At 48.1% G+C, this 14,641-nt stretch overlaps 1 protein-coding gene across 5 annotated transcripts; it reads left to right on the forward strand.

The window, feature by feature from the left end:
• Positions 1 to 1,208: 1,208 nt before the first annotated feature.
• DDX39B (DExD-box helicase 39B) lies at positions 1,209 to 14,634 on the forward strand. Of its 5 annotated transcripts, none has more exons than XM_080666255.1 (11): positions 1,209 to 1,347; positions 2,496 to 2,825; positions 3,743 to 3,870; positions 4,152 to 4,244; positions 7,750 to 7,933; positions 8,962 to 9,080; positions 11,235 to 11,366; positions 13,217 to 13,326; positions 13,420 to 13,564; positions 13,704 to 13,851; positions 14,419 to 14,634. In XM_080666255.1, the coding sequence occupies exons 2-11, from the start codon at positions 2,615 to 2,617 to the stop codon at positions 14,433 to 14,435; spliced, it is 1,287 nt and encodes a 428-aa protein (XP_080522381.1). In that variant the 5' UTR covers positions 1,209 to 1,347; positions 2,496 to 2,614; the 3' UTR covers positions 14,436 to 14,634. The 5 variants fall into 5 exon arrangements, with proteins under 5 accessions (XP_080522381.1, XP_080522383.1, XP_080522380.1 ...); XM_080666257.1 differs by having other exon boundaries at positions 1,225 to 1,347; positions 2,583 to 2,825; XM_080666254.1 differs by having other exon boundaries at positions 1,342 to 1,971.
• The last annotated feature ends 7 nt before the right edge of the window (positions 14,635 to 14,641 follow it).

The following is a 14,641-nucleotide window of genomic DNA, read 5'->3' on the forward strand; positions in this document are numbered from 1 at the left end:
CCCCCCGAGGGCTCCCCAACTGCCAGAGGGCGCAGGATGGGCTGAGGGACACCCCCCCCCCCCCCCCCCCGCAAGAGCAGGAATTTCATGCACAAGGCCTCCAGTAGAGAATAAGAGGTGTTTGTTTATATCCTGGCTCTGTCACCTTACTAGCTGCATTACTTCCCACATGTTGCTTTATTCTCTTCAGTCTGTGCTTGTTGTTTTTTTATTTTATTTTATATATTTTTTTATCTATTTGGGAACATAGTCATTTCTTCTATTTTTAAAAAAATATATTTTATTGATTTTTTACAGAGAGGAAGAGAGAGAGAGAGTTAGAAACATCGATCAGCTGCCTCCTGCACACCCCCCAGTGGGGATGTGCCTGCAACCAAGGTACATGCCCTTGACTGGAATCGAACCCGGGACCCTTCAGTCCGCAGGCCGACGCTCTATCCACTGAGCCAAACCGGTTTCAGCCAGTCTGTGCTTGTTAATGGAATGGGAATAATGGTCTCCACTCCTCACTGTTAAATGATTGTTTAATAACAATGACAGGGCCAAACGTTTGTCATTTTTGTCAAGCAGCAGACATCAAGTCCGGTTTCTATAGCATATCAAAGACAGGGTATCAGATGCTTCATTCACGAAAAAATCCAGGCTGAACAATGGGGCTATTGGGGTGGGGCTAAGAACATTCTAGTGGCATTAACAGTACTTAGGGAATGTTGCATAACCCTCAAGCCCTATCATTTAACTTGGGGCCCAGTCTAGACCCCCTTCCCACTCTGAGTTCAGAACGCCTTGACTCGCAGCCCCTGCCCACCAGCTTAGGGCCCTTGGGACATGTGCTATATGGGCCAACACTACTTTTGGGCAAATGTCAGGCCATGGTCCCCACGGCTGCCTATCTCCAACGCGGACGCCCCAGGTCACCTTGACTACCGGGCCGAGGACCCCGTGGGAACCCGCAGCCTCGCCAGCCTCGCCAGCCTCGCTCGCCACAGAGGGGTGCCCAGAGAGAAGACCTGCGTGGCAAGAACCTAAACGAGGAAGCGAGGGGCGTGGAGAAAAGTGGAACAAGAGAAAGGGGATGCTAGTTTCCTTTATGTCTTTTGTTACGGGCAATAGCGAAGGAGTTAGAAGTGGCTTTTTAAAAAAACTTCAGACAGGCAGTTTCTAAAGGCAACCCCAGAGCCCCCGGAACTACAGAACCACGGAAGGTCCTTCTTCCGGTCCCTTGAGCCTGACGCTAGCAGCCGAGAAGGCGGGAGGCCGGGGTAGAGGGAAACTGGGAACCGGAAGTGGAAGCAGATTGCCTCCTTCGTCGCTGTTGCTGCCGCCATACGCGTTCGCCTTGCTCAGGTAAGATTTGGCCTTCGGTACCATCCATTTCCATCTGCGTTTCCCTGCAGCCATCCTACCGTATGGAGTCCTGATACCCCTTCCACAGGCGATGGCCTGGTCGCTGGGGCCTCGTTGGGTCGTTATTTTCATCACTTGCATCCCTTTCGAGAGCAAAGAGCACCTGGGGGGAGGTAGGGAAGCTAAAAAGGCTCAATCCAAGATGGTGGCCTCGCGCCATTGTGTCCCCTTAGCTCTCCGCTCCTCCGGCGGCCTCGTTTCCTAAAGGCCCTAGCGACGGGGAGAGGCGGCGCTGGGCGGGGCTCTCCTCCCCTCCGCTGGTTTCTGGGTTCTCTCGGCCGGCGTGGGACTCGGAGGAGCCCGCTTCTAGGCCTAGTTGGACTTCCTACCTCGACTGGCCCACGTTTATTGGGAGCGCTTTGCAAGTGCTTTCGGGAGATGTGTGTTTTCGGAGAGTCTCAGCTGAGGAGTGACGCAGCGGTGGTGGAGGCGCTCGGTAAAGGCTCGCCTGCAGGCCGAGGCCGTCCTCTCTGCCTCTGACACATTGTGTGATGGAGAGGTGGATATTGCTTTCGGCGGAGCCACCCCCGCCATTGACTAATTACACGGAGTTTTAAGCCGCAGGTGGGGTTACTGAGTGGGAGGTTGGTGGGCTGTGGGGGTGAACGGCAGCCACATGATGTTTTCATGTTGAGAGGTGAGCGCTCTGCGCAGTGATGACCTTCATCTATCACCCTGGACTGATGGCTGCTACGCGGGGGCTTGACAGCTTGAGGCCAGGGAAGCGCGGGTCTTCCGTGGAGGGTTTCGGAACTGCCTCCCTTCTCTCCTCTCCACTCCTGCCATCTGCTTTTCCTCACCTGTTCGTTTTCCCCGCCGTTAGGGACGAGTTCCTAAGCTGCTCTCCCACCATCTGATCCTAGTCTTGCTGGAGCCTGTGACCTGACCACCTCCCCTGGAACCCCTTTCCCAGTCCCTATTACTCTTGCCCTTTGTGTTTTGTGTTTCTTTGTTACTGTTTCACCCAGGTAAAGGTTTCATAGTTTAGGGAAAGTGGGAAGGGCGTGGAGATGGAAAAGAAGTGGCGAAGGTTCTGCTCATGACTGATGTCCTTTTTTTCCTGTTTTTTTTTTTTTTTTCTTCCCTAGCTCTTCTGTCAGAAACTAGTGTATCTTCTATTCCTTAAGCCCCACTTTCCTCCTTTGTTTTCACTTAATCTGCGTGAACCCATTCAGAGACCCTCCCTCCTCCCCCTGCCGGCCCAGTTATGGCGGAGAACGATGTGGACAATGAGCTCTTGGACTATGAAGATGACGAGGTGGAGACCGCAGCTGGGGGAGATGGGGCTGAGGCCCCTGCCAAGAAGGATGTGAAGGGCTCCTACGTCTCCATCCATAGCTCTGGCTTTCGGGACTTCCTGCTCAAGCCAGAGTTGCTCCGGGCCATTGTTGACTGTGGTTTTGAGCATCCATCAGAAGGTAAATTTTCTCTTGGGCATAGAGTACTTGTAAGGCACTTTAATGATCCTGAAACAGATGTGTTCATGGTCCCTCAGTGATACAGACCTGCATTTAGGATAGACCAGGAAGTAAGGAAGTACCAGGAGTCCCAGAAACTGTTTTAGCATTAGAAGAGGTTTATATAGGTTGTCCTTTATTCATGGTGCACGAAATTCGTTCACTGGTGGAGCCCGGCTTCTGGCTGAGCAGCGCTCCCTCTGGTAGTCAGTGCACATCATAGCGACTGGTTGTTCCACCATTTGGTCAATTTGCATATTGCCCTTTTATTATATAGGACAGGGTAGCATGAAACAAAAGCAACTTACAGGTCTGCTGTTCATTTTTGTGACTGGTTTTTCCCCTTGTCTTCTCGTTTTGAATTTTGTCACTTTAACTTGTAATTTTAAATTCCAGAGAGGAGTTGGTTGCACTTTTAGTTCTCTTTTGGGCCAGGCCAACTCTGGTCTCTGGAAACCTTTATGGCTGTTCTAAAGGTGGTTGGCTTCTGGGTCAGGTACCAAGTCCTTCATTTAGTGCAAGGTTGCAGGGTCCCATGATCCAAAGGATGGCAGTCTAAGCAGGAGATATGGCCTGTAGCAGGCGTGCAAATGCCATGGGTTAAGATGAAGGAAAATAAGGGCAGCCAGAAGCACCAAAGGTGGGCTGTTGGTAGATGCAAATGGGTGGTTGGGGGGTGGCATGGGAGGGGGTTTGGTGGGTGCTGGAGGAAGCTAAAGCTAGAAAGGACTAGGAGAGTCTGATTTGGAGATGAATTTGAAGGAGCACAGAGGTAGAAAGTGACAAAAACCACTTAATTCGGCGGCATGAAATGGGTGTGGCTGGTGAAAAATGTTATCTGGAGACTGAAGCCCAATTTATCTTTTTTCTATATTTAGTTCAGCATGAGTGCATCCCTCAGGCCATTCTGGGAATGGACGTCTTATGCCAGGCCAAGTCGGGCATGGGAAAGACGGCAGTGTTTGTGCTGGCCACACTGCAGCAGCTGGAGCCAGTTACTGGGCAGGTACAGTTGGGGAAAGTATTGGGGAGGGCGTTTGGGTTAGAAATGTTGGGGCAGAGTGTTTTTAGCTCAGCTACGTGATGTATTCACAACCATGGGTGCTTGTTGCTCAGATGACCTCTGTCGCCCTTGAGGCCCTGGGGAATATTTTGTAGTAGTCATGGGGTTAATGATTTAGATCTCAGAATTGAAGTCATTTATGATCTGCCAGGTATGTTTTTGTGATAGTCACTTCCCCAGAGGGATAGTGAAGGGAGACACTTTCTTTCTACTTACCCCTCAAGGTGTCTGTGCTGGTGATGTGTCACACCCGGGAGCTGGCTTTTCAGATTAGCAAGGAGTATGAGCGCTTCTCTAAGTACATGCCCAATGTCAAGGTAAGCCAGGGTAAGGAGCCCGGGGAGAATGAGGGTGTGGATAATTGGAGGCATTTGGGACTTACAGACCAGCAGTCTTCATGTCCCACAGATGTTAAATTCCAATACCTGTATGTGAACCTCAATTACATCTAATAGTAAGTTCCTTCAAACTTTTATTTTTATTGATTTCAGAGAGGAAGGAAGGGGGGAGAGAGAATCATTGATCGGCTGCCCCCTGCACACCCCGTACTGGGGATCGAGCTCTCAACCCAGGCATGTGCCCTGATGAATTGAACTGTGACCTCCTAGTTTATGGGTCAACTTTCAATCACTGAGCAACACCAGCTGGGTTCCTCCTGTCTTATTTTTTAACACAGTGTGTAAATATGCTTGTGCATTAGGAGACTGGGTGGTTGGACTGTGGAGGAAGTTTCCGCAGGACCACCCTTTTGCTTACTGCTTTCTTAAGCTGACACTTAGAATCATTTCAGTGTGCTTTGGGTGACAGTTTGAGAATTTGGGGGTGTATGGCAAGAGAATGCTGAAACTCCAAAATTGCTCTAGTTTGATGTGAATTTTGAGAATTATTTAAAAGTGGCAGAAGATTAAAAATGTCTGGGAGCCATAACAAAGTTGGCTTAAGTTGTTCTCCATGGTATAACCTTGATATTTATAACTTCCAATCTTCCTGGTTAGGATGGTGTGAAGAATAGTATATTTTCCTCAAAAAATTAAATATGGATCTGCCATTTACCCAGTGATCCCCCTTCTAGGAATATATCCTAAGAAACCCGAAACACCAATCTGAAAGAATGTATGCACTCTTATGTTCACAGCAGCACAATTTACAATAGCTAAGATCTGGAAACAGCCCAAGTGCCCATCAGTAGATGAGTGGATAAAATCTGTGGTACATTTATACCATGGAATACTATGCAGCAGTAAAAAAGAATCTCTTACCCTGTGAGACAGCATGGAGGGACCTGGAGAGTATCATGCTAAGTGAAAGAAGTCAGTAAGCCCTGGCCTGTTTGGCTCAGTGGATAGAGCGTCGGCCTGGGGACTGAAGGGTTCCGGGTTCGATTCCGGTCAAGGGCATGTACCTTGGTTGCGGGCACATCCCCAGGTAGGGGCGTGCAGGAGGCAGCTGATCAATGTTTCTCTCTCATCGATGTTTCTGTCTCTTTATCCCTCTCCCTTCCTCTCTGTGAAAATCAACAAAATATATTTTTTTAAAAAGAAAAAAGGAAGAAGTCAGTAAGAGAAAGACCAGTCTCACATGATCACACTCATATGTGGAATCTAAGTAACAAAATAAACTGATGAACGGAGTGGATCCAGAGACATGGAAGCATGGAACAGAGTGCGGAATCTCGGGGGGGAAGGGGCAGACAATAGGGTGATGAAAGACTGGGGTGGGGGGTGTGGGGGGAGGGGGACGTATGTAACAATAAAGAATTATTTTAAAAATTGTATCAGTACTAATAACATACTGAGTGAAGCTTAAAAAGAGAAAAAACTCTTTATGGTTGAAAATGAAAGCTACCTCCAGGTTATGGCTTTACTAACCAAAGCTTTATTTCAAAACAAAACACAACCCTGCCGGTGTGGCCCAGTGGTTGAGCATCAACCTGTGGAGGTCACAGTTTGATTCCTGGTCTGGGTTGCAGGCTGGATCCCCAGTAGGGGGTGTGCAGGAGGCAGCTGATGAACGATTCTGTCTCATTGATCTTCCTATCTCTCTCCCCCTCTCCCTTCCTCTCTTTGAAATCAACAAAAACAAAACACAAAACAAACAAAAAAGAAAACTTTTGCTCAGATTGTTATAATTTTTCCTGTTATATATTCACGTTTTTAATTGATTTTTTTTAGAGAGAGAAACATGGATGTGAGGATGAAACATTGATCAGCTGCCTCTTACATGCCCTTTACCAGGGATAGAGCCTGCAACCCTGTTACTGTGATTTAGAAATAATGTTAACAACTTAAGTGTGGTGCTGGTGGTAGCTGCCTGGTAAGAAGGCCTCAGAACTCTGCAAGGCCTCACAGTGAAAGGGTTCGTGTTCTCCCATCTCTAGCCCTGCTTCACAGAAGCGAGTCACTGTTACCCTTCTTTGAAAATTCTGCTGGTTCTGTAAAATGGAAGTATTAGGCACTATTTCCTCAGTTGACCAGTTACAGGCCTTTTTTACTCAGCTCATTTACATTTTTTTGCAACATTAATTCTAATTCTCTAAGTATGTTCTGAATGCTGTATATATATGTAGGTGTCCACATTGTGTACACCTCTGTTTTTACACTGTCTGTGTCAATAGCATTGACTTCTGTCCTTTCTCCAAGCAGTCTTGTCTGGGTTGATTCTAAAACTTGGAAACCAGGAACAAGCTTCCATTGTTAAATCTATGGAAACATTTATCGTTGAGCTCTGTGATGAGCTAGGATTGCACTTCCTCCTAGCCATTTGACTAGGTGTATAGGTCCAACTCATCACCTTTGTGCCTATATTCTTGGTGTCAAGATCAAATACAAATTGTCATGATACTTTCTTTTGCCCAAAATTATGCTACAGTGACTTGAAGAGGCTGGGCCCGTTCTACAGAATGCCCTACCTCTGGATTCCTCTAGTTAACTCTTTGAAATCCTTACCCGAGGTTATGTTTTTCATTGATGTTTTTAGTTTTATTTTTTTGAGAGGAAGTGGGGAGAGAGCCATCCGTTGTCTCCTGTAGGCGCCCTGACCCTGGCTGTAATTGAGCCTGCAACCTTTTTGGTGTATAGGACGATGCTCCAACCAACTGAGCCACTCTGCCAGGGCTTGTCTCGTTACTCCTTTATGGTAGTTAGCTTGTACTTTCCTCCCAATACTTCCTGTAAACAAATTTTTTGGCAAGAATTCTTCATGGGTATCCTGTGTATCTCCTGTTTTGCTGTAAACCTAGGTATCCCACATTTAGTGATTTTTAGATTTACTATAGGACGAGGGTTATGATAGCCTGATTCCTTGATCTTCCCCTCTTGAAACTAGAAAGCAGTTTTTGGTGTTATATTGTACTAAGGCCCAGATCCTCAACAACCATTCCCCTAATGGTTTTAATATGGAGTAATATGGTTAGCCTGAATCAGTAATTTCATAGGGCTTGTACAAAGGAGTTTAAAAATCCGGGTTGAGTTAGGAAAACTTGATGTTCCCTGAGCTTTGTGGTGGTCCTTGACCTGGTGATTCCTGCTGTTCTCGTTCTTAGAGCAAAGCCTGGTCTTAAGAGTCCTGGGAAGGAAGTGGTTAGGTTAAGGCGGAGGGCCTGGAGGCTTGTCCTGAGTGCTCAGGTCAGCCCTGTAGCCTCAGGCAAGTCACTGGTTTCTCCCTCAGTGTTGGGGATATAGTAATTTTAGGTTAGATGGCCCTTAATGTTCCTTTCAGCTCTGAAATGTTCAAGAAGTGGTTTAGATGAAACTGGAAGATTGGGGACTGTGGAGAGACTGGAATCGTCGTTTCATTGTGAGACACTCTTCTCCCTGCTGGCAGGTGGCAGTGTTTTTTGGAGGTCTGTCTATCAAGAAGGATGAAGAGGTGCTGAAGAAGAACTGCCCGCATATCGTCGTGGGGACCCCTGGCCGCATCCTAGCCTTAGCTCGAAATAAGAGCCTCAACCTCAAACACATTAAACACTTTATCTTGGATGAATGTGATAAGATGCTTGAACAACTCGGTGAGTGGCAGTGCTGGGACTGGGCCTTTGGAACCAAGTGCTGTTCGGTTGATACAGGAGCACTGTCGTGCAGGACGACCCTTCATTTGCCACCCTCACAAGGGCTCTGGCTCCCTTGGTTGGTCTTGATCGTGCTCTTTAAGCAGCTGTCGTGCTCAGGGAGAAGGGCGTTCTGTTCTTCCATTCTGTGCTGGGTGTTTATCTTCAAGAGGAGGGACTTCGCTGGCGGTGACCTCCGTCACATCACCTTTTCCTTTACAGATCCCTCTACTGGATGTCTTAGGGGAGATGCCAAACTGGAGGAGGGGACGGTCTACCCTCTGACATCCTCGCACAGCATATATCATGAGAATTTCTAGCTGAATAGATCTGTAGACTTAAGTTCTAGGATTAATGAGAGTGTTGCTGGGCGTTTGTGTGGCTTGGTATTCTAGTGTGCTAAGTGGGGTCACAGAAAATATTCTCTAAGAACTCAAATTTGGTGAAGGAGAGAATAGGGGTGGATGTAGCCTTAGGGGTAAGTCATTCCAAATGATCTTTGGCTGTTCTAGATGGCAAGCTATGAGGTGGGCTTCAGGTATAGATGTCATATTTCCTGGCTGGTAGGGAAGTGATCCAGAGGAAGCAGGGAGCAGACTCTGGCAGCTGGAATATCACAGGTGTGCCGTACTTGTAGGTAGCCGGGGCTTGGGGAGGGTAGGGAGAAGGGTCTTGTAAAGTGTTTTCAAAGGTCTTATTCTTGGGGCCTCCGTGGTGGGCTCTCTCCCTGTTTCGTTGTTATAGGCTTTGGGGCTTCCTCATATTTCTTGCCTGTTTAAAACACACAACTGGATTCTGATTCCAAATTCATTGCTTTTTTTAACGTACTAGTATTACTATGGTTGTGATTTCGTGAGGGTTAGAGGAAATAGAGTAGAGAGAGACCTGAGGCAAATCTTGCCTTGAATGGACTCTGCTTGCCCGTTTCCAATGGTCTCGACCTCATTGGGAGGTCTTTATGACATGCTGCTTTTTCCCTTTCCTTGTAGACATGCGTCGGGATGTCCAGGAAATTTTTCGCATGACCCCCCACGAGAAGCAGGTCATGATGTTCAGTGCCACCTTGAGCAAAGAGATCCGCCCCGTCTGCCGCAAGTTCATGCAAGACGTAAATACCTTCTCCCTTCTCTCCCTCCACTCCCGCCCACTGCCTCCTCCCCTGCGGGCCCGCTCCCTCCAGACTCCCTGTCCTTCAAGCACCAAGAAGGGCACGAGCCCATCTGGGAGTGATGACTCCTTGAAGAGACCACAGAGGCAGAGACAGCTAGCGTTAGGGTCTGCGCGGGTGCCAGGGAAATTCCGGAAGACTTGGTCGGGTTAACGTGAGAGCGGGTAGTGTTCGACTTTTTTTTTTTTAATCACAGCATTTTTGAACCTCTTCTCCCTTTTGGGGGAGGGCATGGTTTTCTGCCCTACCACCCACCCGTCGTCTCCTACACATCCCCTACAGCCACGCACCCTCAAGGTGGCATCAAGCATACAACTGGAGCCTTCTGCTCCCCAAAACTCGTAACCTCCCGGTGGCAGGAGAGCAAGAGAGGGACAGACAGATGGCAAGGCATGTGCAAACGAAGAGCAAACAGCACAAATGAATCCGCTCCCTCCCCACCTCCAGGGGTAGGGGCCTTTGGCACCTCAATCCCCGATCCCCTACGCCTTCCCACCCGAACCTCCTTGCACCCACGTGGAACCTCGGTTGATGTGAGCCATGAGCCAGCAGCAGAGAGAAGCACTGTGGCGCAGCGGGGGAATTCAGACGGCACCGGCGTGGATGGCGGCAGCGGAGGCCGCGGGGAAACCTGACCAGGAAGATGAGGACCAAACCAGCCTCTTTTTCTGTTCCCGGTTTTTTTCCTGAACCAAGGCGTGCCGTGCTCCTTGTTTCCACCATATGTGTGGGGTGGGGAGGAGTGTCCTGAACGGGATGGTAGATTTTCCCTTTCTATGTAATGCTCGGGAGAGGGGACAGGGAAAGGGAAGCGCTCCACTTGCTGTGACCAGGTGGGTTAGGATTGGGCTAGGCGCCCCTGTGTAAGCAGTGGAGTGTCCTTTGCCTCCCTGCTCTGCTCCTCCCATGGGTTGATAGCTCCTTGTCTGTAGCTGGACTTGGGCTGCCGTGAGTTTTGGAGGCCACAGAACTTCTTTTTGGAAAGCCTGCCTCTGCGCCCGGCTTCTGGCTGTCTCGTGTAACACACAGCCTTTCCCCTGGGTCTTAATGTTAACTATGCTCCCAAGGTAGTGAAGAGTGCTAGGAAATTTGGGCTCTGGAGTTGGGTTTTGTCTCAATTTCTATCTTTAAAATTTTTTTATTTTATTAAAAAAATGTAATTTGTCTTTTTTGATGCTACCTTCCTCCCCTTCAAGGGTAAAAACATAAGTGCATATCTGCAGCTCTGAATTTCTTTTAAAAAATATTTTACTGATTTCAGAGAGAAAGAGAGATAGAAACATTAATGATGAGAGAGAATCATTGATCAGCTGTCTGGGGATTGAGCCTGCAACCCCAGGCACGTGCCCTGACTGGGAATCGAACCGCGACCTCCTCTTTGTAGGTCGACACTCAACCCCTGAGCCAGGCAACTCTGATTTCTTAGCACCACTTACTGATGCCTTCCACGTGACACTGCCGTGGCTTGAGTCTTAGCTCAGAGACCAGTGTCATCTAGAGCTATGCCCTTGTGGTTGAGGGCAAGTTGTTTCTCATTTTGAATTGTTTTTGCTTCTCCTTTCATGGCATGTTGATCATGTCCATCGAGGGGTTCCCATCCTCTTTACGAGGAATGTGGCTCCCAGCGGAGAGAGCACTCAGATGGAGCAGTCCTCGTCCTCCCCACATTCTTACACTTGCTTGGATGGAATTATTCTGACGTCCAGGCAGTATTTTCCATGCTTTCCCAGGTGTTTGAATCGTGTTTCCCTTTGAGAATCTTCTACTGACGTTCTTTCCCCGCCTCCATTTGAGGTAATGGCATCTTGCCATGGGGTGGTTTCTCTGCTCCTGTCCCTCCCTGCAAGTTCCTTCCTCTGACAGTTTTCAGTTGGGCATTCTTAGAACTCCATTGATAGGAAATTAGGTCAAAGGTGGAAGAGACCATGTGAAAATGGGCATGCTTTTGGGAGTGGGGTGAAGTTTTCAGTCTTCTCTTCTCCCCATTCCCCCCATGGGGTGTATTGGAGATCAACTTCCTCCACCCCCCCAGGTTTAACCCCCCCACTCTGCCCTCCTCCCGTTCCCCACCCCTACTTCCCCCCTCCCCCTCAGCCAATGGAGATCTTCGTGGATGATGAGACGAAGCTGACGCTGCATGGGTTGCAGCAGTACTACGTGAAACTGAAGGACAACGAGAAGAACCGGAAGCTCTTTGACCTTTTGGATGTCCTTGAGTTCAACCAGGTCAGTTGTTCCAGGTCCAGTGGGAGAATGAGCACGTCTCCAACTGTAGCAGAGATCTGTGTTCAATACCCTGTTGTAGAGGACACCACATAGGTGATGTGAGAGGATGGTGGAGACAAGTCTCTCAAGTGAAATTTTTTTCTTTTTTTTAAAATATATTTCATTGATTTTTTACAGAGAGGAAGGGAGAGGGATAGTTAGAAACATCAATGAGAAGGAATCATCGATCAGCTGCCTCCTGCAACACCCTCTGGCGATGTGCCCTCAACCAAGGTACATGCCCTTGACCGGAATCGAACCCGGGACCCCTCGGTCCGCAGGCCGAAGCTTTATCCACTGAGCCAAACCAGTCAGGGCGTGAAATGTTTTTCTTTTCTTTAAATCTTTACCTGAGAATATTTTTGTTGACTTTAGAGAGACATCAATTTGTTGCCTCGCTGTGTGCGCTGCAACCAGGGATCGTACCTGTAACCTCCCCATGTACTCTGGGAATCGAATCACAACTTTTGGTGTACTGGACAATGCTCCACCCGACTGAGCCTCCAGGCCAGGGCTTAAGTGAAAAAAATTTTTTTAAAATATGTTTTTATTGATTTCAGAGAGGAAGGGGGAGAGAGAAACATCATGAGAGAATCATGGATGGGCTGTCTCCTGCACCCCCAACACTGAGGATTGAGCCCGCAACCTGGGCATGTGCCCTGACCAGGAATCAAACCATGACCTCCTGGTTCATAGGTCAATGCTCAACCACTGAACCACGCTGGCAGGACATGAAATTTTTTTTTTTTTTTTTTAATTGATTTTTTACAGAGAGGAAGGGAGAGGGATGGAGAGTTAGAAACATCAATGAGAGAGAAACATCGATCAGCTGCCTCCTGCACACCCCTTACTGGGGATGTACCCGCAACCAAGGTACATGCCCTTGACTGGAAGCGAACCTGGGGCCCTTCAGTCCGCAGACCGACGCTCTATCCACTGAGCCAAACCAGTGAGGGCCATGAAATTCTTTTAAAGAAGAATATAAATGTCTTGGAGCTGAGCATGAGCAAGGTGGGAACTGCTGTTCTGTTCCGTTGCTGGCACAGACAGGTACTCAGTAAATAAAAGCAAACCTCAAAATAAAATCCTTAAAAGCGTTTTAATAAGGTTGTAACGGTTCTGAAATGTGTTGATCATCCGTTTAGGTTTTTAAATTTGGTTCTCATGTACTGTTTACTGAGGAGATGTGTTTAATCACTTTACCTGTTAGGTAGGATTTTTGTGTGTGTGTTTTTTTTGGAGAGGGAGATAGATAAATCAATGATGAGAGAGAATCATTGATTGGCTGCCTCCTGCACACCCCACACTGGGGATCGAGCCTGCAACCCAGGCATGTGCCCTTGACCGGGATCGAACCCAAGACCCTTCAGTCCACAGGCCGATGCTCTATCCACTGAGCCAAACCAGCCAGGGCTATTAGTTTATTTGTAATAAAATTTATCTAGACTTGGGGTAAGGTTACATTTAGAGCAGAAGAGGAAACGTGATAGGGACTGAGGAATTCCTTTAGAACAGTGGTCGGCAAACTGCGGCTCGCGAGCCATATGCGGCTCTTTGGCCCCTTGAGTGTGGCTCTTGCACAAAATACCACGGCCTGGGCGAGTCTATTTTGAAGAAGTGGTGTTAGAAGAAGTTTAAGTTTAAAAAATTTGGCTCTCCAAAGAAATTTCAATCGTTGTACTGTTGATATTTCGCTCTGCCGACTAATGAGTTTGCCGACCACTGCTTTTAAAGAGTAATTACTAAAAACTCCTTTTTCATATAACCTCACAATTACATGGACCCACATCACCACACACACATATACACAGGTGGTGATCTTTGTGAAGTCTGTGCAGCGCTGCATCGCCCTGGCCCAGCTCCTAGTGGAGCAGAACTTCCCAGCCATCGCCATCCACCGCGGGATGCCCCAGGAGGAGAGGTGAGTTGGAAATGGGCAAGATATTTTGTGTTCTTGGGAGGAAGAGACTTAAGAGAAAGGACTCATCATTTTCTAATTTCCTTTCTCACAAAGGCTTTCTCGGTATCAGCAATTTAAAGATTTTCAACGACGAATTCTTGTGGCTACCAACCTGTTTGGCCGAGGCATGGACATCGAGAGGGTGAACATTGCCTTTAATTACGACATGCCTGAGGACTCTGACACCTACCTGCATCGGGTAAGCCCCGCACCCACGGGCCATTCAGTGACCTCGCCTGCCCCTTATTTTCTATGTCTTCATAGCATACATCTTCATTCCTCCTTTTGGGTGTTGTCTTCTTTTGGGTCTTCCTGTCCTACCTTCTGTCTCCTTCCAGGTGGCCAGAGCAGGCCGGTTTGGTACCAAGGGTTTGGCCATCACGTTTGTGTCAGATGAGAATGATGCCAAGATCCTCAATGATGTGCAGGATCGCTTTGAGGTCAATATTAGTGAGCTGCCTGATGAGATAGACATCTCCTCCTACAGTGAGTATTGATCACGTGAACCAGCTGCCCCACCTCGTGAAATTCTTGTTTCTTACTGTGTTTGGCTTAAATCTCATTATGTGGGTAAAGCCCCTAGTACATAATGGGCACCTGACTAGCTCATGCCCCCTGAACTCGACACCCTGTTGTAATGTTTAGTTCACGTCTACTTGGGATCTCTTCACTCCCCCAAGTCTGCTCTTTAGACCAGACACTACATAGACATCTGCATGCAAGAGCATGTGTTTCTGCCAACCGCACCTTTTCTTTCCATTGTCTTACTCTTTTTCTTTTCTTTTTTTAAAATATGTATTGATTTCAGAAAGGAAGGGAGGGAGGGAGAGAGAGAGAAACATCAGTGATAAGAGAGAATCATTCATCGGCTGCCTCCTGCACCACCCCCCCCCCCCCCCACACACACACACACACTGGGGATCGATCCTGCAATCCCATTGCCCTGACTGGAAATCGAACCGTGATCTCCTGGTTCATATGTCTATGCTCAACCATTGAGCCACACCGGCCGGGCTCTCATGTCTTATTCTAACCGCCACATTTTCTTTTCAGTTGAACAGACACGGTAGAGGACACATCGCCTGTTCTGGAATGTGACCGTCTGTCCCTCTTCAGGAGATGACACCAGGCGTGGGGGTGAAGGAGACACTACTGCCCCTACCCCTGACAGCCCAGCCCCACCCCAGGCCTTCCCTCTTTTGCATCACCACTTCTAAATCCCCGCTTCCTTATTTGTGAGAACTTTTTTTTAACAAAACAAAAAACATGCGTCTGT

This window comes from Plecotus auritus (assembly GCF_963455305.1).
Source record: "Plecotus auritus genome assembly, chromosome: 4".
NCBI classification, from domain to species: Eukaryota; Metazoa; Chordata; class Mammalia; order Chiroptera; family Vespertilionidae; genus Plecotus; species Plecotus auritus.